Genomic DNA, 25,847 nt, shown 5'->3' with positions numbered 1-25,847 from the left:
CAATTTCCTCATACTTTTTCAATTTATTCCAGATCTCCATTGTAACAGGGCAGAACAGTGAAAGAACAACACAGCTGAAAGTGACACTCCATTTAACACCCAGAATCTCATGGATTTCATCTTATTTAAGTAAAAATGAAGTTCCATTTACAAGCTCCCAATCCAAACCTGAAACAGTGGACAATATATTTACACTGCAACAGATAAAGTGAAATGTTACATACGGATTCCAGTGTTCTTTGGAGATCTTGTACAAACTGCCGAACATAATTGGTAGAATTTTATCGATGTTCTCCTCAATCAGGCTAAGAATATATTCGTTATTCCAGAAGTACAAAGCTCTTTCTGCGACCTGGAACACAAAGTTAAGGGTTCATAACAACCATAAAGTAAGTTACCACAAGGTTTGTTTGGGTTTTTTTAATACTTATTTTATTTACCTGAAAATGTGAACTTGACACACTCTTGGATATTTGCTTAAATAAAGGCTCTTCTATTTTTTTGAATTGTGTTGGTTCTATAACATCTAAGATTTCTTCAATTTCACCTAAAAACATTACCTGTTTGTTTAGAAAGAAAAAAAAAAAAAGGATGAGAGTGTTTCATATCACCATTGTGAACAGAAGCAAACAAAATACAGCTTATACATTACTCATGAATCCTGCAAAGAAGACTGTCATTACAAGGCATTTAGACATTCACAGGGGCTTTGCAGCCTAAAATGTCAATCATCACTCTCAGCTAATAGGTTACAGCTCTCCTCATGGATTTCTTTTGTGTAAATAGTGAATACTTCAACAAACTGCTTCTGCAGAAAACGGGGTTTTACAGTTTAAAAAAAAAAAATAGGGCATCTTATTTATCTTATTTCAAGAATGGTTGCAGAGATTATCAGAGATCACCAAAGTAGCTTTTGAAGTGATAAGTAGTTAATTCCCATACAAAATTGCAACCAGCAGAACTCTGTGTAGCTGGCACAGAAAAATTTATCACCGCTTGCAGAGAAAGAGACAACAGTGTTAAGGGTCCCAATTTAAGGAGCTGCTGGGAATGGAATCTGGTGGGATAAATCAAACTCCTGGTTTTCAAACTCATTTTAGCTACATAGAAGAAACCATACTGAGTCACATGACAAAGGTGAGTGCCTCAAGAAGCTTCAAGAACTGCAAGTTTTCTTCAAGATGTCTTGAAAAGCACAGCACAGATAAAGTTTGTGAATCTGCCCCACAAGACTTTACATCACAGCAGACACCAGAAATGAGACACAAAACCAACCTCTTTCTGACTGCATGTTTTTGGCCAAAATTTGAGCAGTCCTCTGATTACCTGTATGAAGAATACAAACAAGTTAAAGTAGGACAAGTTTCTACTATGTACTTAATAAGAAAAGTACTGGTTTTTCTCTGCTTTTCCTTATTCAAAAGTTCAATGAAAACTGAATAAACACTCATTTAAATGTTTGTCTTGTTTAGGTTGTCAGAATAACTCAGACCCTTATCACTTAGTGTGCTTGTGATTATCTAGTCACACTCTGCTCCCATCCCAGTACTCACATTAACTGACAGAATGCTGATCACATCAAAGAATCACAAAGTGAAGTTAACCCCCCTGTAGCTAAATCTCACAGAATATTTTTTGTCTTCTACTCATCCATACTTTGGGGAGCACCAGCCTTGGCATAAAAGGTTTGAAGCCTGAGAGGAAACAATAAATGCTGACAGGGCTCTACAGAGGAGCCATGGCCTCCAACTCTTCCTCTTCTCTGCTACAATTTGATGTGTTAGACTGGAAACTAAAGTAAGAAAGATGTGAACTTACAGAGAAAATGTATTCTAATATCTACATTTGAAGCTATCTTACACAAGACTGGAAAAACAAAACCTTTGGGAAAATTAATTGGAAAGTACAGCCCCCAAGAGGAATGGAGGGAATACAGCAAAGAAAGGCTGGAGGCATTTTTCCTAGAAATAAACATCTCACATGGCATCTAAATTACAAAATGAATGCTGGCTTTAAAAAAAAGGGAAAAAAAGAGGCTTCAACTATGTTCCAGAAGCAGAAACATTCTCAGAGACTTATAAACTTTCATTCTGAGGAAAGGACCTCTATTTTTTTATGATACAATAGCACCTAATTGATCATATCCAAAGGAAAAACTCAATTATTTAAATACCTTCCATATTTGATTTTTGTCATGTTGATTTTTTTCCTTCAGCTTTCCATCTGCTTTATTAACTACATGTAGTACCAAAAGTGACTTTCCAGAGAAAAGAGTTAGTATGACTAAAGTATACTTCCCAGCACAAATTACTGCAAGAATTTTTAAATGTACTTAATTATTGCTAGAGATGAGACCCATATTCTCAACTTGATAAAGAAATAATATGTTCTGAGTATAACAGTGCACACCTCAACAAGATACCTATTCCTTGTCTCCTCCTTGCTGAAGTATCCATTTCCAGCTTCATGGAAACTGACTATGCTTTTATTTTAAGAAGTTGATACCTGCACATTTATGTTCATGGATTACTGCTTTTACTACAAAAGATTAATATTCTTCCCTGAGCTACAAAATTCCCATGAAGTGGCTTACAACTGTAGGCACCTGCTGGAACAGTTTATTCATGTACAAGGACTGCACATTTAGCCTGATTTCTTCCATGTAAAGGCCATTGCACTCAGCAGGGTTAGGTAACAACCTCTTCTTGTCAGCTCTGCAAACATCAGGACTGACCTGAGGCAGACTACCATAGCTACAAGAGCTCGGATTGAATGTCCTTCAAATTGACCCTGAGTGACAATTCCTGCCAGAAAAATAACAGTAAGGTATGTGTGAAGACAGCCTTCCGATGGAGTTCTTAAAATATTACTTGACCTAAAGCCAAGAAAAATTTCCAATGCTATCTCATCAGTTGCCCCAAATTTTAACATTTACTTTTCAAGCATTTCAAAAAGTTTCTTAAAGCTTCACTTATCCTATTAACTTTAATTCCTTTATAAAGCAACTTTTACTATACACCCAGAGTAACAACCAAAGCAAACACAGGCCGTGACTCTGCAGTGAGTTCTTTTGTCTTCTCCAGCCTGAATTCACCTTTAACTGATTAAGAAGCAACCACAATTGTATAGACCACAGTCCAGATGAGCCTCAGAACTGCACTGTGGCTCTTCTCTAAAGCCCTGCCTTCTTCACAGCAGTTTGGGCTTGGATCCTGCACCACACTTCCATAAATTTGTGTCAGGAAGTTCTGACCTTGTCACGCTGTCGCTTCATTCCATCGTGCAAGTTTTTATGTAACACTACACATTTTCTGCTCATATGTCAACTTTAACTGTCAAAATGCCTTTTGAGGGTTGTTTCCTCAATTAGCTTAAGGAATAGGGGTTACAGAATTCCTTTCTCCTTGCCCTATCCCACAAAATAAGCTTATTGATCAGTGTGGCTGGGAACACTGCAGCACAGGGGGAAGGAGATGCCTTAAGCACACAAGGCAAATCCACAGACACCCTCCACCACCTACAGAATAACTGGTCAGCTGAAACAGCTGTGCAGAAAACAAGCTTCCACTGAAAGACACTCAGAGAAGATCAGTGTTGTTTTCCCAAAGCTGTTTATCTTTTTTTTCTTTAAAGAAGAAAAATTTAGGTCGTGCATAAACTCTTCATTTTTTCTGTCACAAAAGGGGTAAAGTATTTAAATATCAACATAGCCCTAGTGGAGATATTCCTAATTGTCCAAGTAAAACCAGTTTCTTTTATAGTTGGCCTGACATCACTCTGTGTCCTCACAAACTGCTGCACTGCCCTGAGCCTCTGTTCTTCCTGGGCCCTGCCAAAGCCTTGTGCATAAACCCGCTCTAGCTGAGCTGTCAATATGTATCATGGGAGATCCAGTCTGGCAAAAGCCACAGATGCCTGAAGCACCTGAGTTTTGACTGCCAAGAGGCACCCCAGGAACTGAAAAGGCAGGACAGAAACAGCACATTTGGAATTTCAGAGTTCTTTCTGTCTAGATGAAGTGTTGCTATTATTTTCAACTTTTATTTTGGGATTGTTTATTCCCTAAAATATTTCAACTTGCATGCAACATGCAGTGGCTAAACACAAGCTATCAGTACCAAAATCAATGACATTTTAGTTTTTATTAGAAGAGAACAGTCATGACATGCTTTCTCATTTGAGGTAGTTTGCATGATACCAGCAATTCAAACTTTTAGTTAAATCTATGCTCTATCTTGGCCATAGGTTAAGAGACAAGTGCCCTTTCAAACTCAGAATTTTCTTAATTATTCTAGATTTCATTCCTCACCCTTCCCCCCAGAAAATCCTACCTATCCATCTTTAATCAAGATAACACAGCACTGCTGTACAATTCAACAGGTTACACTGCAGTATTTAATTGAAATTAAAAATAGAAAGACATCCAACTGAAAAACACTTACAGGCTCTGTTAAAGTTGTATCCTTTTCCAGGAACTGTACAACACAATAGGCGAGCTGAAATGTAAGTCATATGGTTATTTAGTTTTAGCAGACACAGTTTGGACATTGCAGCATTACTAAGTATCACAATTTCTAATGGAAGCACTTCAGATCATGGGGGGAACCCAACCCAAGGCAACCCTACACAGGCATTTCATATTAGTCCAAATTAAACAAAGCAGCAATTAAAGCAGCAAGATAAACAAACCTGCTGTATCTTAAAAAAACTTCCTGCATACCAAAAAAACATCTTTTCAATCTAGAAAATGATTTTTAAGCTTGGCAGTTATTTCCCTAACTCAGATCCCATATCCAGATAGATTTTTCTTAACATCAACTCCTGTATTAACATTACAAAGCTATCACTTTCAAACATCTATACTGGGGTAAAAAAAAAAAAGCCACACTTGCAGTAAAAAACTAGTTGTAACACAGATTTGAATGAGCACACATTGCACATTGCCCAGGTACCAGACACCTACAGCACAAAACTTTCAGTAGTAAGATTACAAGTGAAAGAATTTGAACATATTCCAAGGCCACAAGAGATCAGGCAGCTGTTGCCCAGCTGAATGTCATGTCCTAGTGCAGCACTGGCCAACAACTGCATGTGGACAGGTAGAAGGAATGGGGAAGCATAATGTGATTAAGTCACCAGCATTGCTCTCCCAGCCTCTCCTGGTTTCTGTGCAGGGCCTGCTCAGGCCAAGGATATTTAATGTTATGTAATTACTTAGAGTTCAGCTACTGAGCACATAGTTGAGTAAGTAAACAACCATCCCATGCAGAAACCATACAATAATCCTATTACTGAAGTAGTTACAGTCCTAGATTCCATTAAGACTGATTTTTTAAAGTCACAGTATTTCACAATATAAAGCAAAGACAAAAATTAAGAAAAATGCATTACATTTCAATACTTAGGATGCTTGAAATTTAAGCATTCCCTTTCTTTTTTTTTTTTAATCTGTTATGCCAAAGCAGATAATTACAATGCTGTAATTGCAACAGGTCTAATTTATTTCTTTTGCCCTTAGGCTAGTGATGCATTTGTATAGATTCAAAAAATAATAAATGTCACACATTAATCTCATAAATCCCATTATATGTGTATATTCAGTAAGTAATGCTTTACTGTTCAAAGACACAAAGACTCAAGCTTAATTCATCTTTAAAGCTTTAACTTTTAAGCATAGGCTATACTTTACTCAGCAACAAAGCAACCAGGCGACTTGGGATTGTTAAAGGAGATTTACCACTGGCTTAGACCTTTGGGATAAAATGAAACCAGGAACACATGCTGTGTGTGCACCTGGCACCCATGATTTATGAAGGGACAGAGGAGTGGCCTGGTCAGCAGGACAAATGCTACTTTCAGGTACAGCTGAATTAATAGGGCCCCTTTCAGTAGCCATGAACTGATCACATGTATCCCAGAAAAAAAGGGCAGCTTGCTGTACTGATCTGTCAGTGAAAACAGCTTTGGGAGGTGACTGGGCCCTTTCCTTTCACTGACTCATTTCATGGAGCAGCAAGGCAATAAACCACAAAGACAAGTCATTTGATTAATTTAAAACTTCATATGAGAATTAGGAATTAAGTGAGCTCCTCATTTGATCCTGTTTGTAGGCTATACAGTCATAATGATTTCACTTTAATTAGAAACCCATTTTCTTGTATCTTTAGTCTGTATGGAGCTGCATTAGTGAGCTAAGTCACAAAGCAAGTTTTAATTAGCCACAGCAGAATGAATTACTTCCAAGCTTGCATCAACCATATTCAATACTTGAAGTGCCATATGTCTGGAAAGGATACAGATTATTCCTCAAATTAAATGCTGAATGTCTGTGGCAAGTATAAGAATCAAAGTCAGCTGAAGAACTGCAGCATTCTGACAGTGTGTCATGGATCTACATAATTCCTGGCTGATCCAGAGAGCTACTGTGCATCTCTGCCATTTATAAATGGCAACAAAATTCTCCTTCCCACCCCATCACTGGTGCAGCTTTAGAAAGAAAAAAACACATATGAAATGAATGCTTGGCCATACCCAAGGTTCCTTTACACACAGCATTTAAGTTATATAAAGGAAATGACAACAGCACAAGGCCCTGGGATTAAATGAAACTTAAAGTGTGACAAGACTACAAGCAAAAAAGCTTCCCACTTCAGTTGGTAAGTCTTTGACTCACTGGTACATTCTTTCACTTGTAATATTATCTCAAATATTATCTCAAAATTAACATTTAGATATAAGATGTGTAAGACTTTTTTAAAAAGTGACTGAATTTGCAAATATTTTGGAATATTGGAATTATAACACATAGTGCTTTAAATTTCATTAGTTTCAAATGTAAATACAAAAACCCCACCACTCTTAAAAATAGGCAAAAGCTTACCTGTGCATGAAACAAAGCTAATCCCTTTGCAGTATGCATGGGAATCAGAACTTTCATAAGGAACTGTTTGTGTTCTGCTTTCAGTGGCAGTGCAAAACCATTGATAATACTGAAAACATGAATAAGCAGGATTTATTTTTATTAAAAAAATATTTTTTCCTAGCAAGTCAAGAATTTTTGTAAGTTCAACTGAAACTCCATTTCTGATTCAGTTTTTAAACCTGATTATTTTGAAACCATAAAATAGCTCTACATGTGCACAACCTTTAAAATGTTGATATCATGGGAGTTTAGACTCTTGGTAAGGAATACCAGAGAACCACTCTAGAAGCTAAACAATACTCACTACTAGATGAGCTGAAGTATTTTTATCATGACCCCCACTAAATAAAGTAATCTACAGTAAGTCTTGCAAAGCTTAGACAGATGTATAAGGAAGCTGATCCATTTCACCCACCGTCACTAGCAACTTTCAGTGAAAAAAAGGAAACAGTGCAATTTGAACACTTGTTTTGAGATTGTTCCCCTTCAAAAACAAAGTTTAAAAGTTGTCTCATTGATTCAGTCATCTTATATTAAAGAGTTGATGAGCTACAGAATAGACAAAAGTCCTTCAGGAAAAGGTTAGCTTCTTTTGCCCGTTACATTTTAGGCAAATCCAAGAAAACAATGGGATCCCCATAACTTGATTTTTCATGAAAATTTTTTCCACAGTAGCTTCACTGTATTTGTATTTTTAGTTAGACCAGTAATACAATTTTCTACTGTGAAATGCATGACAGTTTTGAAAAGGCAGTAAAAAAACTACCAGAGAAAAACTTCAAAGTTAAATTCAAGTTAGTGAAATAGCATCCAAAAAAAAGGTAACTAAAAAACCCTAGCACTCACAAGGCTTTCCTGAATAGAACTGAAAGGAAACCAGCCTGCTGAAGATTAAAGCATTTCATTCAGCATGAGGGCAAAAGTTAACATTCATTTTCTGAATCAAAGAACAAGTCATCTATCAGGTAGAAGATAAGCAAGAGTAGATAGGTCTGACAAACAAGGACCCTTGAGAAACACTTTTTGCCCATCATCTTTAAAATTTGCACTGAAAAAAGAGCAATTTATTCTGTGTCCAAATTAGATATTCATGTGGTAACCCTGACAGTATTAGATTATTAGTGACTGTACTTCATCACTTGTTATTGTAATAATTCTCTTCCCCCCTCCATTCCCAAAGCAGAAAACCTGAAGCAAATGTTCACAATAACATTTTATATTTTTTCTGTGTGAGATCAAACTTACCTTCCTAATATCTCAAGAAGTTCAGCAACACCATTGAAATGCTCTGTTTCATATATAAACCTGTGAACAAAAAAGACAACCATCAAAAATTGCCACAGAGGATCAGAGATTCCAAAGAAATAATCTTTACTAAGCTTCAAATATTTGAAAGCAAGATCGCAGACCACACACAGGTCTTTTATTTTAAGAATTAATCACTGCAGATTCAGACTGTGAAGGCAAGATAACTAGTCACACACGCAGAGCATACCTGAGGAAAATGTTGTTTATCTGTTTCCTGATGAATGCTCTTAAACCGAGGAATTTTCCATAAATTCTATGAAGAACTGTCTTTAGGAAATCACGTTCTCGTGGGTCTTCACTGTCAAAGAGCTCCAACAACTTTAAAAATTAAATTGAAATGTATTACTTTTGAAAGACTTAAGATTGTTTTGTTACTACCTGATTTGAATTTTATCTTTAATTTACAAGTTTACATTAGGAAAAAAATAGAATCAGCTTAACTGTACATTTTGCTTAGATGTTAATAGTATATTTTCAAAATTACGTTTTTAATAAAGTCGATTTTTTTTCTAATAAACTCATCGACTTCATTCCTTTCCTGTTTACAACAGACATCAGAGTCATTCCAGAAACTATTATACTATCAAAATAAAAATGCAATTGCAAACATGAGGTTATGAAACTGTGGGTAAGTGGTTTGCACTTGCTGTTTAAGAAATCAGAATTAATCAAATCCATATCCTATATTTACAATTTCTTAATTAAAATTCTTGACTGCTTATCTCAAAGTGGTAATTGTGTCTTGATGGCCAAGCAAAAGCATTCCTATACAAGAAATTTTACAATTAAGGAGGGGGTCACAGAGTAAGCATAAAATATGTAATTAATAACCAATTCCCTATTAATACAGACTAAATGCTGCAAGAAGCTAACAAAACTTTCCACACACTTTTTTCTTGTAGGAAGTCTTTCAAGGATACAGAAAAGACCATGCTCACTCAAAGACATAAAAAATACTCAGATCACATTACAGACCATAATTTTTGTTTTTTTTTTTTTAACCCTGCATGCCCAAGCAACAGCATACTCAGAAACATTAGCTGCCTTGAGGCAAGCCAGTGCCAGCTCAAGCAGTCACCAGAGTCTCTTGCTCAGGTCTGAGCTTAGGTATGTCTGCGCTAAGCGACACAAGGGACTGGAAACAGCTGTTCAGGAGCTTGGTTAGTTTCAATTTTATATTTAGCAGGAATTTCTCAGGGTCACTACTCCACGTTTTTTCCCATATATAGCTAGCTGTTGGTTGCATTGTCTCTATCTTGTACTCTAGAGAAAGATCAAGTGAAATGTCAGGAACAAACTCTGCAATGCTGCTCTTAAGGACCTGTCTTAGGTTGTAACCAAAAGTATGTATTCTATTACCAGCTGTTAAAACCAGCTGGGGCAGTGTTCTTTATCTCTTCCACAACCCATCCTCCCTCCAGGGGGATATCTCATGTTAAGGGGCCATTGAGTCTCAGTGCATGACTGATAAAATTACATCATCCCATTGGGAGATGCTCCACCCAGGGGGAGGAGCCAAGCATTCCTAGCTAGATATAATCTTTATTATTAATTTACTTGGAACACCACAGGCAGCCTTTCTCCACTGGATTCCCAGAGGAAGACCAGACCATTCTACATCACCACTGGACCTTCAGAGGAAAACTACAGTATCTCTTCTACAGCATTACTGCTTCAACAGAACCACATCTGTCACTCTAGAAGGACTGCAGCCAACACCCTGACCAATGGAAGCCGGGTTGTATTCTGACTCTTTTTTTTTGTTCTACCGCATTTTATTTTATTTTCCTAGTAAAGAACTATTATTCCTATTCCCATATCTTTGCCTAAGAAACCCTTAACTTCAAAATTATAATAATTTGGAGAGGAGGGGCAGGGGGTTTACATTTTTTCCATTTCAAGAGAGGCTCCTGCCTTCCTTAGCAGACACTTGTCTTTTCAAACCAAGACAGGACCACAGGTCCATTTGTAAACTGAATACCCACAGCCAATAGCTCACCAGCAGCTTCAGGCTTAAATTTTGTGTGTAACTTGAATAAAACTGAGAAGAAGGAAACACAAACAAGAACAGTAGAACCAGAAAATAAGTGGAAATTAAATGCAGTCACTGAAGGTAGGGAGGGAAAGCACCCATTTTGTGGTTTTACTTTTCAATGCTGTATTGTGATGGCCTGCCAGCACTCACTCTTCAGATACTGAGCAATTATTTTGACAAACAAAATTTGGCAAACAAATATTTTGACACAGTGAAATAAATCCTCACTGAATTCAATTTGAACCAAAAATTTTTATTGCATTTTACACCATAATTCCCTGAGAAGTTACATTTAATATGAAATCTCACTTCTTGCTCATAGTTGCTTTGCATGGTAAAGCATGACTTCCCTAAGTAATTTCTTACTTGATTTTCCTTTCATGATTAATGCACAATAGTAAAGATAATTACACTATCTAGACACAAGTAAGGTGTTGAAACACATTCCATGTATAATAAGTACGTGAATTTTTTACAAGAAGAAAGTTTGCTGTAAGTTTTCTCATGGTAAAATTATTAAAAAAACAAACATAAAAGGACTACAAAAATAAAATTACCACTTTATTGATTTGACTGGAATTAAGTTACAAACCATGAAAAACAGAACTTTACAAATTCCAAATATCTTGCACATCAAAGCACTGAGGTTGATATCTGAAAACAAAGTGTTCCTGAAGTTACTAATTACATAATAGCCCCTGTGGCATGATGTGCTGTTTATTTAGTATTTGGCAGAAACCACTGCTGCAAGTAGTGAAATTTACCCTGTGTCAACAGGAAAGCTTTTAAGCATCTGATAAATTAAGCTTGAGAGGTGATCTTTAAATCCCACTTTCAACTTTAAAACTCCTCTCTTACCTGCTGTACAAATCTCTGGTCAATGTATCGCTTTGCAATGCTGGGCTGAAAATCTGGGCTCTCCAAAAACCTCAGGAAGAACTCATACACCAACTAAAAACATGGAAATGAAAATTCTGAAGTTAGTAAGTATACCATAACAGATCTCAACCTTGTCATCACCACCAAAGTCTGTGGGATTATTCACATATTCAAAAAGTATGAAAGTAATCGAAGCCTAACACATCACTACTTAACCACAGCTTCTACTGGAATTTACGGAAAGAATTACAGTAAGTACCTAAAACACTTTAATTCCCAGAAGAGTCAAAGCTTAATAAATAATCTACTGAAAATACCACTAGTGGACAAAAAACAAGTTCTAAATGTTACATTCCTGCCATGTTAAGAACTTATTATGGAGAAATAGGTTACCAAACCTATTTAGCAGCATTGAGAGTTAAATAAAGTGCTCCAACATAATTCCTTAAAGAAATGAAGAAAAAACTACTAAGTATTCCTGAAATTAAGTTCTGACTGCAAACTGTGAAAATGAAAAGTTGTATTAAAACAGCTGAATGAATTCACAGAAACTGAAAGAGCTCAGATTAAAATTAGGCTTCTACATCCTGGAAATTCAATTATAATATCCATTACGTCTTGCAGCATATTATTTCTACTTAGTTCAAGTTCCTATTTGCTACAATCCTACAATGCCCAGAGATTAAAAAACCTGACAGGAGATAGAGCTACCAAAGCTCTCCCTGGGGTAGCAGAAAGTGGGATGAAGAGGCCAGAGCACAAGTCCCATATTTTGGGGTTCACTGAAAGTCCAAGACAAAATGCTGCACTTCCATAACAATGGCAGATTAATAAAGTACACAGAAGGCATCTCTTCACTAAGACAGAATTGAGAGGAAATATTCCTTATGTTTAGATTACATTCAGAGTTGTTCATGTTCTCAATGCCTATTTCATAACTCCATATAATTAAACAACTGATTAGTAATAATACTACAATGAAATTCAGGTATATAATGCCATCACTGACTGGGCTTTTAAATAAAACCCACGCAGACCTGTGCTCATACTCACAGGCATGAGTTTCAACTGTTACCACTCTGAATACTTAACTAAACTGAGAGCAAAAACCTGAGTAATTCATAATTATAATTAGGAACCTCACTGCAGAGAAATACATGACAGTAAGTACTTTTATGCTGAACATTTGAGCTGACAGTTACTTATGCATAGCCTCAAGGAGGGTGTGCTGTATCTGCAAAGCAGAGGCTCAGAAACTCAAGCTACCCTTCACTTTGTCCCCCTCTGACAGACTGTAAAAAGAGCTTTTCCTATCAGCAGTTTACATAGAATAACAGGATTGTTAGGGCTGGGAGAGATCATCTAGCCCAAGCCCCCTGCCAAGGAAGGGTCACCTACAGCAGGTGACAGAGGAACAGGTAGGGTGTGAATGTCTCCAGAGAAAGAGATTCCATGACCTTCCTGGGCAAGCCTGGAACAGTGCTCTGCCACCCTCCATGTAAAGTTCCTCATCTGTTTCAGTGTACAGCCATTACTCCGTGTCCTGTCTTCTCTTGGCACCATAATAGACAACCCAGTAGTAGAATTTTAAATGTTACCATACTGCACCTTCTATCTTAGAAAGAGCTCAACCATGGCTGCTTAATATCTCTTATCAATGACACAGACAGTGAGAGAACACTCAGCACAGATGTTTGGTGCAGATGACACCAAACTAAGCAGGTGCTTGAGCAACCTGATCTCCCGTAAGGTGTCTCTTCTCATTGCAGGGGGCTTGGACTAAGGTGATTTTTAAAGGTCCCTTCCAGCCCAAAACATTCTGAGTCTACTGATCTTCTTCAAATTAGCAACCAGATAAATTTGTATAGAAATGGGCAACATATGGCCAGAGGAGGTTACATAGCACAGCTTAATTTTTGGAACTTAATTTAATTCAAGATTTCTGTAATAAACTCCTAATATTACATATTTCTATTAGTGACAACAACAAAGAACAGCCATGTGTGATAACTGCTTAGACAATGCCACACCACCAGGGCAGAAAATAGGAAAAAAAGTATGTCATGTTACCCACAAGAAAGGACAAGTTGACTCTGAAGCCCTAGAAGAACAAATACAGAATGAAACTCAGATTGCAAAGTCACAGTTGGAGTTCCAAGAAAAAGCTCTGCATTTGCATTTGCAAGCCCTTAAGCTGAGAAAGGGTTAACCATAGGATGACTAAGATCCATCCTCCCAATGAAGCTATGGAAGTGACAGATGAAATCCTAGGATATTCCAGGAAGATACTGACAGCACTGAGATGCACAGACCTACACATGCTTGAGGAAATTTATTAAAACCTGAAAGGATACAGAGAGAGCCACTGGCATTGTCATGGGATACAACACTTTTTAAGAGTGAACACTAAATTGGCACATTTTGTTTTCCCTAAAGGACAGGGGAGGAAGGATAATTATGCCTTCTTTCCATAAATAGATACAGTGACTGCAATAGACATCAAGCAGATGAACTAAGTGAAAAGCACAATGCTGCAACATCTTGTTACAAGCTGTCCAAGATTAAATTCAGGTTATCAACTGGATATCAAATGACTTTGGAAATCCTTGTGAGCCTTGGGAGATACATGAAAGCCTCTTTATCCAGGGCACTTCAGGAAGCAAGCTGCAGTGGCCATTCCTGGGTAAGTCAAATTCTCACTTTCCCTGTATGATAATGTTAGCAAACTTAAAAGCATAACAACAACAATCAAACTAGGGGCACCAGAACAGGTTCTGGCCACAACAGATCCTACCTAAAGAGACAGGCATGCTCAACTTTCTTAACAGAAACATTACTCTTGGAAATACTAAATGAGGGGAAAGATATTGGATTTAGTAATTTTTGTTCTCAAAACTAGTCTGCTTGGGTCAAAGAGCTATGAAATAAAATTCCTAATGCTTTAGTGATTCTATCTTGTAGGGACCACTAGAATATTACTGCTTTGAACAATTCCACGAACTCTGCAACTCCCTAAGCTTCAAAATGCACAGTGGCTTTAAATGTCAACCTGTTCAGCCTACTTTGGCTGCTACAAACCATTAAAGCCCTTTAAAGCAACATCTTTCAAGTGAAACTCATTTTAGTGAAGGTCTGGAGTCTTTTGTTGTGGCTACACACACTGGTTACTTACTAAGCAATTATGTCAACAGATTCAAGCAGAGAAGAGTAGAGCTTCAGACTTTTTTTCTTTCCTCTCCTAGAAAAGTGGCTACCTGACTGCCAGATCAGGATAGAATTTGGAATTTGCAACTGATCTGTCACAAATCACAGTCAGCAAAACATCCACACCTTTCCTCCTTAAGCAGTCCTTTAGACTATGCCAAAAATAATAGTGTGTTTTGCTGCGGAGAAGAACAGTTGTGTACAGCCTTTCTTCCACACACAAAATCTGACATTTCCAGCAGCTTTGTGCTCCTGAAGGGCAATGAGCAACTGAGTCTTCTATGGTCCAGGAGCACATGAACTGTAAAAGGACAGAATGGGAAACACAAACTATTTCCACTATGCTGCAAGGAGTGATCTATTCCAAGGACAAGATGAACAACAGACACAGTGGAGGGAAATCCACAACCAGTGACCAGACAGCCTGGCAAAATTTCCCTTAGAAAAATGCAAGGAAGAAACCTGAAAATAAAATTTCAAATAATACCACAGGCTACAAATCTCTTTCAATTCCTCTCAGGCAAGCCTAAGGCACAAGTGAACTGATCACAAAATCTACAGGTCTTTTTCTATGAAAAGGACTAGAGTTTAATTATGACTTAAAGTGAACTGAGCTAGCATTTACAGATTTTACCTCTGAGACACAGGTATTTAGAATTCAGATGGTGCTGCTACTGACTACAAGAGACATTTGCTTAGCCCTTGTACCGTCACACCCAACAAAGTCAAGCCTCTCATCTAGTTCAGTTATAGCTGTTTCTCCTATGAATTAGAATCAACCATATATAAGAGAATAATTATCACAGCCTTTGACCTGGAGAGTTATTTTTTTGTGATAACTTAATTCTTGTTTGGTTTAAGTCTGAAATACTATGCTGAATACATACTTTTTAGAGTCAATATTAGAAGCCCAGTTTTTAAATAAGAGCATTTGTGGATGCATTAGAACTGTAATATTTTAGGGGCAGAGTATCATTTTAGCTCTTGAGAGGAGAGAGCAAATGGTATGCAGATGTGCAGCAGCTCAATCTACCCACTGCTAGGAGCTGCAGCTTCACTTTTCTTTAACAGATACTACTTACATAAATTTGGCAATGAACTACCCTGAGATATGTGCTTGGACATTTACAGCTTATAAGAGTTAATTGAAAATAAAATAAAACTCAGCAGCATTTCAAGTCAATCACATTGTGGCTGTGTGTGATACAGCAGTGCTGTAAAAATCACAAGATCTCCATAGAAGTGCAACAATGGAATAACCATGCAACTGTTACCAAACAACGCTGATATTGTAAAGCCTTTGCATGGAGGGAGGGAAAAGGGTGGGGAAGAAGGAGGGGATTTTTATTTGCTCAAAGGACAAATAAAGGCTATTACTCCATTTTTTGTTATTGTCACAAGAAACTGAACTGTTAGTATTAACTTCTATTTCATTGAAACAACACTATAAGGTTGCTCAGTTGCAGAAAACAAACCTCTTAGGTGAAGAACATAATTATCAAAAATATCCAGCTTTAATATATACATACAACACTATTTAACAGAGCAATACCTCTGTTTAAAAATAATATTTAAGTCATTTAGAAGCATTACATTCAGCCATATTTATACATGCTAAAAAAAGCACCACTTTTTTCCCTCTCAACTATAAAAACTCAATTGTATTACAAAAGCAATTTTTTTGTTCTTAATGAAGGCACAAAATGACTGAAGTATCCACTTTTTTTGCCTTCTGAGAAGGCTTGGAAGTAAAAGAATCACACACCTGTATGTGGGGCCATGAGGCTTCAAGAGTTGGTTCATCTTCTTCCGGATCAAAATCTGGGTTATCACTAGGTGGAAGTGTTCTGAAAATATTAGAACTAATCTGCAAGCAAAAAAAAAATATTTAATTGTATCACTGTTTATGCTCTCACTGATAACACTCATTAGGGTACTCATTTACCCTGAAATCAAATGAAACAAAACCATCTAAAAAAAAGTACCATAATAAATCACTAGCTCATTTTCAAAACAGCAAAATACAAACAGCCAGAAGTCTGTAGCACATCAGTGGAAATAAGAAAGTAACTTTTGTCTCAACTGCTTTACAAGCTTGTAGCTAGACATGGTCATATTCCAGCATCTCCCTGGAAACTATGGAAGTTTAAAAAAAATCAGCTTCCCTATAAAAAACAATTTTTAACTACATGACACCAAGAGCTGTTTTTATATAAGACCACAAAAAAATATAACTAAAATCAATTAAGATTTAAAGAGGTCTATCCACGTAAGAGAGAGCAAGCATGTCTGTCATGTAAGGCAGACAATCCCCAAAATGTATTTTATTTCTACAGCTCTTCACCTTACTTGATTTCAAGATATTTCTGTTTACATTTTTCACCTTTGAAAATTTCAAGGTGTTTCAAGGGTTTGGAAAGTTAGAAACACATAACCATTCTAGCTTTTCCATTTCACATAGTAGCTATTTTTTCTTAAAGATAGTCTAAGTTACTTTTAGTATGATACAGTCACATCAAATCAATTTCAAAAGGACAAGTTTAAAAAGGTTTCTTCAGGGATTTTTGAAGTATATTAAAGCATGGATAGAAGACCATTCAGACGTCAAAGGAAAAATGTCATCTCCTGCACCAGATGTAACATACTGGATTTAAATCTCTAACACAAACAAAAGAGAACATGAAGTTCATTTAATTTCTGCATTTTTTACCATTCCTTCAGGAACAAGTTTAACCCGACTTTTCCAATCACATTTCAAAATCTTTTAGTCTTTTTGATCAAATCTGTTTCAAGTAGCTGCTTATTACCCAAGCCTGCTAAGCACAAAAGAAACTGTTCAACAGTTTGCAGAAAACCCTCCTGCACATATTCCATGGAGCCTCCAAGGTGTTTGTAGAATCTAGCAAAAGGACTTTAGAAAGATCTGAAGTCACAGGACATAAGCATCAGCTGCCTCATTAAACAAGATACACAGCTATTGCATAAAACGCATTTTCATTTCCTCCTATGCCCTTTGTTCTGTGTCCTGTCTCTCTCTCCTGTTAGGACACGGCAAAGCTGCAGCACTGCTGTCCTGGATTAGAAGGGCAATGAAGTTCTGTGTGAATGGGCTCAGCTGTCTCCAAGCTTAAGGCACAGGAAAAACAACAAAAAAACAAAACAAAACCCCAAACCAAATAAGACCACCCAAACAAACAAACCACCCCACAAAAAACAGTACAGTTGTCCTTTAATGCTGTAAACACAAGGGACTTGGGGTTCCAAAGCTTGAGAACAAAAGGCTGGGGGGAGAGGAGTGGGAAATAGGAGTCAGAGAACATTAATTTTAATCAAGCTCAAAAACCAACATTACAATCCTCGTTCTCTTATTTGCTTTGTCTACTCTTAACAGGTATTCAATAAAACCCTCCAGCATATGAATCAGTCTCCTACAGAGAATGTTCTACCTCTCCTTCTGAGTATTCTGGTAACATCTCCTGCAAACACTTCTTTTTGTTTCTATATGCATCTTGCTGAACTGAGCTGGTCAGCCTTTAGCACAGAACCTCAGAGTAGTGAGTTTCATGTCCAAAACAAAGCTACTAAATACACTTCTGTAGCAGAAACAATCAGCAAGCCTCTCAGCCAGGCCTGTGGAAAACCAACTGTATGATTTTCAGAGTATTCAGTACTTCCACTAGCATTATTCACCTCCCAAGAACATATGAAACTTAAAATAAACCTTGCACCCTTTTTCCATACTAGCCTGTTTCCCACAAAAAAACAATTAATTTACTTTATTATGTTTAAAAAACTTTTGCAAATTCTACTCTATATCCTCTCATGTTACTTAAAGCATTCTTTTTCTTTCCCAAGTGTTGTCTTATCCCAAAACTGTGATTTCAGAAACACAGATCATAAAAGGTTTTTAAAGCTGGATAGATTTCCAGATAAATCCAGCATCAGCTTTCTAAATTAAATCTCAAAGTTTTCCAAAAATGACATCAGAAAATGTACCAGTAAGTGCACTGAGATACAGCAATTACATTTTATTGAAACAACAAAAAAAAAAAGTCCCTTATTGTCTGTACATTTGATCTCAACATTCAGAAGATACTAGGTTCAATTCCAATTTGAGTGTGCAGATTGAGGATACCTGATTTCTTTTGAATTCTGAATTCACAATTCATACAGCCTGTTAGGACAATCTCATTACATTAGATTTTTATATTCTGCTGGGGAACAAGGCAAGGTTGATAGGCACAAGGAGATGAAGAGTTACATGTACTGAATAGACAGTTCTCTCAAGTTCCCCAAATTGATAAAAGGTAGAACTTTCTAATTTCCCAGGAAGTTTTAAAACTTAAAATATTTACAATGCCAAACCCTGATTTCCTTTTAGTTTCAGAGTGCTTTTAACTGAGAATTTCCAAACAGAATACACTAGTTTTAGATGACCCAGAACAGAGGTGCACTGACCACCGTGCTACATCTTCAAAACTATTTGTAAGCAAAATTCCACCTCACCTGAAGGAAAATTAGGCGCCAAAAAGATAACCTACAGCATGTCCTGCACATCCATTTCAACAAAGACTTTTTTAAATTATGTTGTTTCCATTTTCAGTGGCTTGAAATGACACTGGTATCAATTCAAGCTCCCTGCCTCAGGATCCAAGCATAGCAGAGACAACCAGAGGAGCCTGTGTGATACTTGGGTCAGCAGAGACCAGTGAAGGAAAGGAATACCAGAGACCTCCTCACTTGCACAGACCTTGCCTATGCACTGGTCAGAATCAGCATCTTATGTCCCTTCCTGCTATCTTTAAGACATTGTTGACTTAGCCTCCCCACAGCTCAGGTGACTCCAAGGAAACCTGTTTGAAACCTGAGGCTGTTTCTTCTGAGAGCTGGAGAGAAGGTGTCCCAGGCCTAGGGAGAGACAAGGGGCTTTGGAAAGAAATTGTTTCTGCTTCTGCCACAGATGCCACTCTGGCTTTTTCAGGGAATTCTTTAGTCTGCCTGTCCTCTACTACCAGCCAGATGATAGTTGGATTTCATTAAGGCCACTTCTACTTTTTCATCCCAAAAACACAGTTCAAACTCTGCAGCAAAACTCAAATTATTTTTCTTTTAATATAGGATCATTAAACATCCTAAAAACTTAAAACCCAAACAAAACACAAGTGAAACAGTAACTCTTCAATCTCATACAAGTTTTGCTACCAAGAAAGGCCTTGAGCCTGACACAGGTGTTATGTAGAGGGAGAAACAGACCCATGCAGATTTTTTCCTGAAAGCTGGAACTTCGTCCTAATTCACAGCAAAGGCCTCTTCTGCTGCCAGTTGCCAGGGAGATTAGAAATACTATTCAAGCTTGGAGGGATCTTTTGTCTCAAGCTCTCAAAAAGCTCTCACTGAGCATTTACAGCTCTCACTGAGCTTCACTTTCTGTCATTTTAGGGGAGAAAAGGAGATGGAAATTTGTTATGGAAGGGAAAACAAGCATCAACAGAATCAAATCATTTGCACAACAACAAAAAACTCAAAAGAACAGCCCAACACCACCTTATCTCCAAGAAAAGAAAACAACTCAAATATAAAAGAAAGCCTCCCTTCAACAAGTACTATGGGGTAGTTAGTATATTCTTTCTTGTAACAAGGGGCTACAGAGGGCACACAGAATAAGAAAATACTGCAAGGATTCAGGCTTGCTGCCACCAGCAGCAAGAAAAAAATAAAAGCCTAATAAGAGGTGAACATACTTTGTCCTTTATTTTCTTATGTAAAAAACATTTAGGACAGAAAACCAGGTCCTTTAAAAAATGAAACTATACAAAACCCTGCAGTGTCCTAGATTTTTTTGTGAAACTTAATAAGCATCTGCTGAAACAGCCAAAACGATTAGAAGGGTTTCAATAATCCTAGCCCTTCAGTATAATGGCAAAACTTCCACGTTTATTTACATTTAAGATCTGATCTTCCCTATCAGTTGCCCAGAAAAAAAACCCAACCAAACAACAAACCACCAAACAACAAACAAAATTAACCTTAAGAAAAAACTAGCTTGTACTGTATAGCGAACCACAAAAGTTGCAGGCTCTATATTTGAACTGCTCTGCTTATGTTCCTGAGAGCTTTTTTAAAGTCAGCATTTTATCTATGTAAACTTCACCAAATGAACCATTCACGTAAATGCATGGGCACTAAAGCCACTGTTTTTACATTTCACATTTCTAGGAAAAAAAAAATAATTTCAGATTATTCTCAAGTGCCTTTCAGTTGCATTCCCTGTACCTTAAGTACAGGCAGATCAAAAACATTACTTAAGTAGCATTTGAAAATGCACATAAACACCTGGGAAAGTCAGCAGATAACAACCACAAATATTTTGTTCATTATTCAGCAAGTCATTAGTAGCAATTGCATGGGACAAGTCATCCTATGGTTTATAACTTCAGCAAACCACTTAGGCTAATATAGTGCAGCTCTCCAAGGCCAAAATAACAACAAACAGCCATAAAAAGTATTTACAAAGTAGAGTTGCTTTCTTATACTGATAAACTTTTCTGCTGTCACCAGTACCTGAAGCAATTACTACCAGAAAACTTTAGCCTAACTCTCCATTGCCACTAGTAAATAAAGACAGGCAGCACTGAAATATTGCCATTTTCTGAAAGAGAACAACTTTAAAGCTTACCCAGACTGCAAGTATCTGCAGTGTACCAGTTCTTTCATTTTAATTAACCTGAATGCATCATGTTTCAGCTAATAACTAGAACTTGCAAGTTGTTTGTTTTTACAAGCCTTTCTGAGCCAAGTTATCATTAACAAATTATACTGTATAAGCAGAATAACCAACCACAATTCCGAGTTAAATGCCATTACAGTCATAAACTGATTAAGATATTTTATTAAAATTCAAACTATAACAAGAGCATTCCACTTACCATTTTCACTATGTCAGCATAAGCTGATTCAACAATCACTCCACGATTTGTTGAAACATATTCAACCAGTTCATTCAGTGTTGCTCTCTTGATTTCTTTGCTTTTCAGGTCTGAAACAGAGTCCATGAAGTCAAAGAGCACACAACACTGTTGCAACTTCTGACAAAAAAGATCTTGCTGTTCATTGAAGGTGGCATCTATAGAAGAAAAAAAAAAAACAACAAAAAACCCAAACACTTAAGTCTGTAGAAGCAAACACAGGATTTCTAAATCTATTTTGTTGACAAGAATTTGCATAGCTATGATTTAGTTTTTTAATGGGGAATGTTGTGCTTCATAGTCAGCAAACTAATAGCAAATTATTATACAATTCTGTCAAAACTGAAAATATCTGTATGTAACAATGGAACACTCACCATCCCCAACTTTTGGTACATGAAAGAAATAATGGACAAAGATATGGCAGTAAATATATTTACCAGCAATGAGTTTCTGAATTAACATTATTTGAAATACATAGACATTAACAAGTCCCAGCTCTCCATCACCAAAAGTCATATCCAGGAGCAGTGCATCAAACTAACCTTTCATTCATCCGATTTGTCTCATTCTGTTCCCTAATCCTTTATTATGTAACCTGCTTAAAAGCTGTAAAATCTGCTCTGAAGGAACCTTGTCTTTTTACCCCAATGCAAAATGCTTCACATACTTTTGACATCATGTGATCAATGTTTCTCTGAAGAAAGAATTCCAATATTTCAAAAGGATTAATCCTGAATTTTAATGCTTTGGTCTAAATAATTTATGACAATCTTAGTCATATAAGGGTCTTCCAGATTTTTTGGCCTATTAAGACAACATGTTTGGCTGCGACTTAGCATTTTCATTTCAGCATTCAGTACCTCTGTAATCTGATAAGCAGAATTCCTCCATTAGCATTTCATATTAACTCTAAAAGAGATGGATTATCAAGCACTACAGTCTTCAAAATTTAATACATCCTTAGTATGTTGCAATTGTTCCAAAGCTGAATGATCATAACAATCATAAAAAAGTCATGGTTTTAACTGAAGATTTGGTTTGTCTTTTGTTCTTGTTTTCAACTGGTTATAGGGGTTCAAAGCCACTGCACCAATACAGCATCACCTCATCTATCAGCTTGTTGGCATTCAGCTTACTCTGGTGAAAAAACAGTATTCCCAATTTTATCTCCAAATAAAGAATGCTCTCCCCCTGAAGAATTTTCAAGACTTGTCTACATCCTGACTACATCCCTTAGCATCATTCATTCACTGCAGTATTGCTATGAGCACTGCTATTTCATCACCAAAAAAAAAAAAGTTATCAAGACAGGAAAAAGGCAATTGAATACTGAAAATCTTAAGTCTCACTTTAAAACCTGAAAAAATCTCATGCTTCTCTTTCATGTTTTAGAATTATTCTCATTTAAAAAAACTTCATTAAGTTTATACTTTAACAATTCACTCTGATAATGCCCGTTTCTCAAGTTTCCTACCAAAATACCTTTCATTTCGTGGCTGAAACAACAGTCAACAGCAGGTTTAATAATCAGCAGTTACCTGATAGAATTATTTCATTTCCATAAGCAAAAAGTAATTGCTGAAATGGACTGACACTCCTCCACTGTAACCCGTACTGCTCAAATTCAGGTATATACAGAATACTGTATTGTGCTCCCTTTCCCCGCCTGACAGTTATGATCCTATTAGATGAGCATAACAACTTCAGGGAGCTTTTGAACAAGCCAGCAATTACTACTCCCTCATGAAGAACAATTCACACTTCTGAATGTCAATTCTGCCATTTTAACCATTTTTCTTTTGAATAAGAAACCTTGCAAGATGCTTATTTCACTCAGATAACTACAAAAACACGAATTGTTACACTCTGCAAAATAATGAACATCAGCTGTAAAAACATTTGTAAGTTACGTAACATTTCAGGTCAGATCTTCTAATATTCTACAGCAGATTGCATGAGTAAGTATTGTATCATAGCAACAATGCAATAACAGTGACATGCTGAGGATAAAATCCAAAAAGCCTAATTTAAGGAACTGACACAGGGAGGGCAGCTTTTTTTGTTGCTAGCCCCAAGCTGATAGCCAGAGTAGCACAGGAACCAAGCCTACTCTTATTTTCCCCTCACTACAAACTCAACTATACTCCAAGTTACAAAGGTCCACAAGTGAGGCACAACACAATACAGTTAGCTAACGATAAAAAAAAAAAAAAAAAAAAAAAAAATTAAAAAGGAAGTATCACGAAGCAAAATTTACCTAGAAGTTTCAAAAACCAGCAGATAGCACCTGAATACTTCTAGCTATGGTTCAAACAGACTAAAGACCTAAAGCTAAAAGCCAGTAACTGGAATTCATACAAAATAATTAAGTCACTTATTACCTTCCCTATTATATCAAATAAATTCCTGCATTAGCCACTTCTAGTTAGACATCAGAGTAAAAGAGAATCTCTCCCCTACCATGCATCAGCAGTCCATTTCATTAGCAACCTGATCTCTCTCAACTGGACATTTCCTCAAATGAAAAACCTGCCCATTAATCTGTTCTGTTACCACTAAAACATTTAAAGTAAAACTAAAGGAAGTACCTTCTTCTAAGCATACATCCTTTTTTCCTACTTACAAGGGGAAACATATTTTTTTTAATCAACTTATTACTCTAGTCATCTGCAAGAGATGAAAATTATGTGCAACTATGGCAAAAATAAGGTAACAAGAAAGCCAGTTCTGTTCTATCAGCACAATCCGTCTTCATGTGCTCAATCCCTGCTTGACACATTGCACATTTGTCCCAGGAATGTTATGAAAGGTACCATGGGAACCACCAAGTGATTGAGGAAAATTTGTTTGTCAGATGAGATTCTTAACTTTTCAAAGCCTCTAACTATCCCGTAACAGTGAAAGCTAGAAAACTTTATACCACAACAAAATCATATCACAATAGTTTATTCTAGTTCTAGGAATAAAATAAACTGTGCCACCATAACTGCATAAACACTGGAGCTTTTAGCTTTAGTAGTTGAACAACCCATGGCATGATTTTTAAACCAGATTCAATCTAATAGTCTATGAAGATTTGCATTGTAACATGTGGAGTTCAAGATCATTGTTATTCTTCAAATACCCTAAATACCACAAAGACCACAGAAGATAAATTAGGTTCAAAGTAGACAGCAGATGCCTCAATAAAACAACTCTGAATCAAACATGATGATGGGAAATCCTGAAGACAAAAACTTAACATCCAGCACCAAAGGAATTATTCAAATTATGATCCACTTTAATCAAGACTTGCCTCTGGTCATTTTCATTATAGATAGCAGAGAGCTTGCACCTGATTAAAATACTCAATTTGATTGTTGCACTTCACAATACTTAAATTCTCCACAGACTATTTCTACTGTTTACAAACTTCCCCTCAGACAGTAGGCACAATACTAAATGAAAAAAAGTAGCAAGCAATTTGACTTGGAAGTTCTTCCTGAGCAGAATTTTTAAAACATTGAAGCTGTATGAGCGTGCAGATTTGTCCCTAAATCAAATGCTTTCAGATTTATAAGGTCATCAATGCAAATCTAAGCATGGAATACTGAGTCAAGAGACTAATCTTTCTAGGGAAGGCTCAAGTAAAATATGGAAACAAAAATAATTCACAAGAACTACCTCACTGATACCTAACTGGAGACAAAAACACACTACAATGATGTCTTCCTACAACATATTTATCTCTTACATTTACAGGCCTTCCTCCTGGAAGGAACAGAAAGATAATTCTCCTTTCTCAACACAACTGTTTACCCAAGACATTCAGTACATAGAACGTAACATAATCCTTGATTAATCAGCAGAAATCAGACTCTAAATGCACAAAAACTCTCTCAACTACACAAATGGCAAGTTCTAAATTCGGAGTTTCCTTGCCAATACAAAATAAACCCTCTCAAACATTTGCAAACATTTTCCATTTGTTTTTTTTATGTCTCACTAATTGAATAGTTCTACTTTTTCCTGGTAGAGCTATCCCTGGAAGATGCAGAAGCCAGTGAAACAACCACAGAGCTTTTGTCTGACAGCCTCTTAAAGCAGTTCATACACAGCCCTTTCAAGAAGTTAGAGGACAATGATATTACGGAATAAAGTACCACATACCTCCTTAGAACTTGTCGACAATTTTACACTTCTACATAATTCTCTGACAAACTGAATAAATGAAAAGGATCATGTCATAATGATGCTGCATTCCACAGTGCAAAGTTTAGGATTTAGTCTCTGCTGTCTGGATACATTTACTGCACTGTATTCAGCTGTATTCAGTGGTGGCAGGAGATGCTGGAGTAGGACGAAGCCTTAACAGTGACATGGAGAGAGAAGTACGTGGACTGTGAGACACCAAATCTCTGGGCTTGGTTTTGGGGCTTTTAGTTTAAATGAATCAATGTTTTTGTACAGCCTGCTCCTTTCAGAGACACCATTAATCTGAAAAGGAGGTGGTGTGATAAACTCCGCCCCACTTACATAAATCAAGCACAAG

The 25,847-nt window shown here is 36.7% G+C and overlaps 1 protein-coding gene across 1 annotated transcript in view; it reads right to left on the bottom strand.

Moving 5' to 3' along the window:
- Positions 1 to 25,847, bottom strand: part of PPP2R5A (protein phosphatase 2 regulatory subunit B'alpha) — a 42,517-nt gene that overhangs the window by 3,913 nt on the left and 12,757 nt on the right. The window contains exons 2-11 of the mRNA XM_058834056.1: positions 21,275 to 21,471; positions 16,114 to 16,215; positions 11,124 to 11,216; positions 8,418 to 8,548; positions 8,168 to 8,227; positions 6,881 to 6,989; positions 4,443 to 4,496; positions 1,276 to 1,326; positions 441 to 560; positions 225 to 352 (exon numbers count right to left, since the gene is read on the bottom strand). Coding sequence (XP_058690039.1) covers positions 225 to 352; positions 441 to 560; positions 1,276 to 1,326; positions 4,443 to 4,496; positions 6,881 to 6,989; positions 8,168 to 8,227; positions 8,418 to 8,548; positions 11,124 to 11,216; positions 16,114 to 16,215; positions 21,275 to 21,471 — 1,045 coding nt within the window. The remainder of the gene's footprint in view (positions 1 to 224; positions 353 to 440; positions 561 to 1,275; positions 1,327 to 4,442; positions 4,497 to 6,880; positions 6,990 to 8,167; positions 8,228 to 8,417; positions 8,549 to 11,123; positions 11,217 to 16,113; positions 16,216 to 21,274; positions 21,472 to 25,847) is intronic.

Source organism: Poecile atricapillus, chromosome 3 (genome assembly GCF_030490865.1).
Source record: "Poecile atricapillus isolate bPoeAtr1 chromosome 3, bPoeAtr1.hap1, whole genome shotgun sequence".
Classification (NCBI taxonomy): Eukaryota; Metazoa; Chordata; class Aves; order Passeriformes; family Paridae; genus Poecile; species Poecile atricapillus.
The sequence above is the reverse complement of the archived record's forward strand: the minus strand, read 5'-3'. Positions and strand labels throughout refer to the sequence as shown.